The sequence below is a fragment of the Aphanomyces astaci genome, assembly GCF_000520075.1.
Source record: "Aphanomyces astaci strain APO3 unplaced genomic scaffold supercont1.303, whole genome shotgun sequence".
In the NCBI taxonomy this organism is placed as follows: domain Eukaryota; phylum Oomycota; class Saprolegniomycetes; order Saprolegniales; family Verrucalvaceae; genus Aphanomyces; species Aphanomyces astaci.
Window position 1 is genome coordinate 425 of NW_009798566.1, and position 2746 is coordinate 3170.

A 2746-nucleotide genomic window follows, 5' to 3' on the forward strand; every position below is an offset into this window, starting at 1 on the left:
ATCTGATCGAAATGGATACAACTCAAAGTCAATTTCACTCGAATAATGGATTGGCCATTTCTTTCTACTTCTCGATTTGTTTGATTGGCTAGAACGATATAATTGGAGAATTTTGACCCATATAAAGCGCCTCTAAACAAATCATTTAAATTGACACCATACAGTAATTTGGGTACAACTCGATAAGGCAAAATCGTACTTCAAGTATTAATAGTTGGTTTGAATGATTTCAAAACCAAATATACTACTACGGTAGTCCTTGTGTTTGAAACAATAATATTTTTTGGTTCAATATTAATATCGTCTATCATCATGGTTGCTTGGATGATGATGATGGGCGGCTGTTCCAAATGGCAACTGGCGGGGCACAGGAGGCAGTCGCGGGTACGAGAACGACGGCAGGAGGGTACTACTAGTAGTAGGTCGCGGGCTACTACTAGTACCTACACCACGAGAAGACAGCGAGTGGAAGGAGCGAGGAGAAGGCAGGGAATTCGGTGGCGGCAAGGGCGGGAAGCGAAGAAGGGAGTTGCTCTGCACGTTCGTGAGAAACGAATGGCTGGACGAAGCTGCAGCTCGAGTGGCCATGGGATAAGTCAAGTCCTTCCCTGTGGGCTTCGACAGCTTCCGCTTCTTCTTCGCGTACTGCTTTTGGCACGAGTTGGCTTTGGCCTGGTGTTGGGCGCACAACGAATGCAGCTCCCCGTTTCGCTTCAGTGTGCGGGGGTTCGTACACGGCTTGTACACGTACTTGCAGAGCATGGACGGCGCCTCGGAAGTCTCGGCGGAGGTGTTGGACGGCGTCGTCGCGTGTACCTGCCCACCGGCATCGGACTGCACGCGGTGGTAGGTGTCGGGCAGCACATGGACGTCCCCGCTACATTTCACGGCGCGACAACTCGAGATTGGGTTGTGCGTGTATGCGAAGTGTGGCGCATCGGAAGCATGCGGCTTGTTCGCGTGCTGAGGCATCGGCGGCAGCAGCTGGTCGGTTGGGTTCTGCATGTGATGATAGGTGAGAAATGGCAACTCGACAGCATCCACAAGACATCATGGTCGATGCTACACTACATATCATTGGTGCCTTTGTATGGAAACTAACCGGATGTCTACAATCCGGATAATAGAACAAGATAAAATAGACATCTGAAAGGGGTAAAGGACATTTGAAAAGGGTAACCATACAAATACAGGGTGTAACGTTATTGTGCTTTCAGCCAAAATTTGGATTTCCGTGCTGATTTACCAAATCCATCGATCACACACACTAATTCGATGTGGAATAGTGAGAATTTGATTGGCTACTTGATTCGTGTGTTGTGTTTTGATTGGTCGATCGATTCCCTGCCGATTTGGTGCTGCTCAATCGATTGAGGATTCCGAATTGACTTCACAATACTATACGTGTAGTAGTATTCGCTAAACGACGGACACTACTATATTTGAATTTTGCGAAAATCTCAACACGTGATGTTCTTGCTTGTAGTCTATGATATCTCACTCCAAGCATCGTTTACGAGTCTTCTCTACATCGACGAGCCTACTTCACAAACAACAATGCAGGCAGGATGCTATAAGTAACGTTAGTGGAATTCGGAAATGAACGGTGCACGTGCCGATGGAATCAATTACGTTACTAGTACTAGGAAATCACTTTGTAAAATCAAGGTTCAATTCGTATCTATCGTTGCTATTATTACTAGTATTAATACTGTACGAAGGAAGCTTACTACTTCGAAGTACTGTAATTGTTGTAAATTCCGAGTTGGACGTTTAATAGTAAATTCCAAGTTTGATGGCCCTGTACTACTAGTACATACTAATGACAATTACTAGTACTAAGTAGTACTAGTACTACTTCGAAGTATTATAGTTTACTCCTATAACTATTAATAATACATACTACACCTTTTTGCAGTTAAGTTGGACGAATGCCCGATATATTTGGCTGTGCGCCCGATATATTTGGTGGTGTGCCCGATATAATTATGTGCCCGATATATTTGGCGATGTGCCCGATATAATTAGCCGTGTGCCCAAGTAATTGGCCATCTGCCCGATGAATTGTGCCATGTGCCCGATGAAAATGGAAATCACGCAATAAAAAGTCAATTCAATATAGAAATGGTCGTCAAACGATAGATGCAGCATCGTTGCTGTGATGTCACATACCAACGCCCGTGTTACCCATGGCCTCCGCGCGTCCATCGAATGTGCGTACCTTGAGGTAAATCGAAAAATGAGCTCTGCGCGCGACAGAATCAAATTTTTGGAGGGAGTAGAAGTATGGACGAAACGTTGTTGTAAACTATACTTTATTCAGTACTACGTAGTACTTCAGTACTTCAGAAGCACCGGTATACATATGGTAACGTAAATGGTCAATTGTTGATACATTTAACAGCGGTGACCTCCGTCGAATCTCCTCGATTCAAATCCAATTTCGCCTCTGAACTTGATGCTTGTAGCTGAAACGCAGGACTGCTTCTTCCATTAATAAGTATTAAGTTTTGCGGTAATCAACACGGTCAAATTTACATTTTCCAAGCAAAGTTACACTGATTTCAATCATTAATTTATGATACACAATTTAAACTTAATCTATGTATACTCAAATGCTTCGAAAGTGCGTGTTTAGGGTAATTCACAGATTTCTGCTTCCTGATTGGCTGCTTTGCGTATATCATAAATTGGTGCATTGTTTTGATTCACGACATATTTTCGTCGAATCAAATCATATTGTCCG

General features: G+C 43.6%; 1 protein-coding gene across 1 annotated transcript; it reads right to left on the reverse strand.

Moving 5' to 3' along the window:
• Positions 1-294: 294 nt before the first annotated feature.
• On the reverse strand, positions 295-1005 carry H257_18996 (hypothetical protein; the record flags this gene model as incomplete). Its single annotated transcript, XM_009848151.1, has 1 exon — positions 295-1005. The coding sequence occupies one exon, from the start codon at positions 1003-1005 to the stop codon at positions 295-297; it is 711 nt and encodes a 236-aa protein (XP_009846453.1).
• Positions 1006-2746: the final 1741 nt, after the last annotated feature.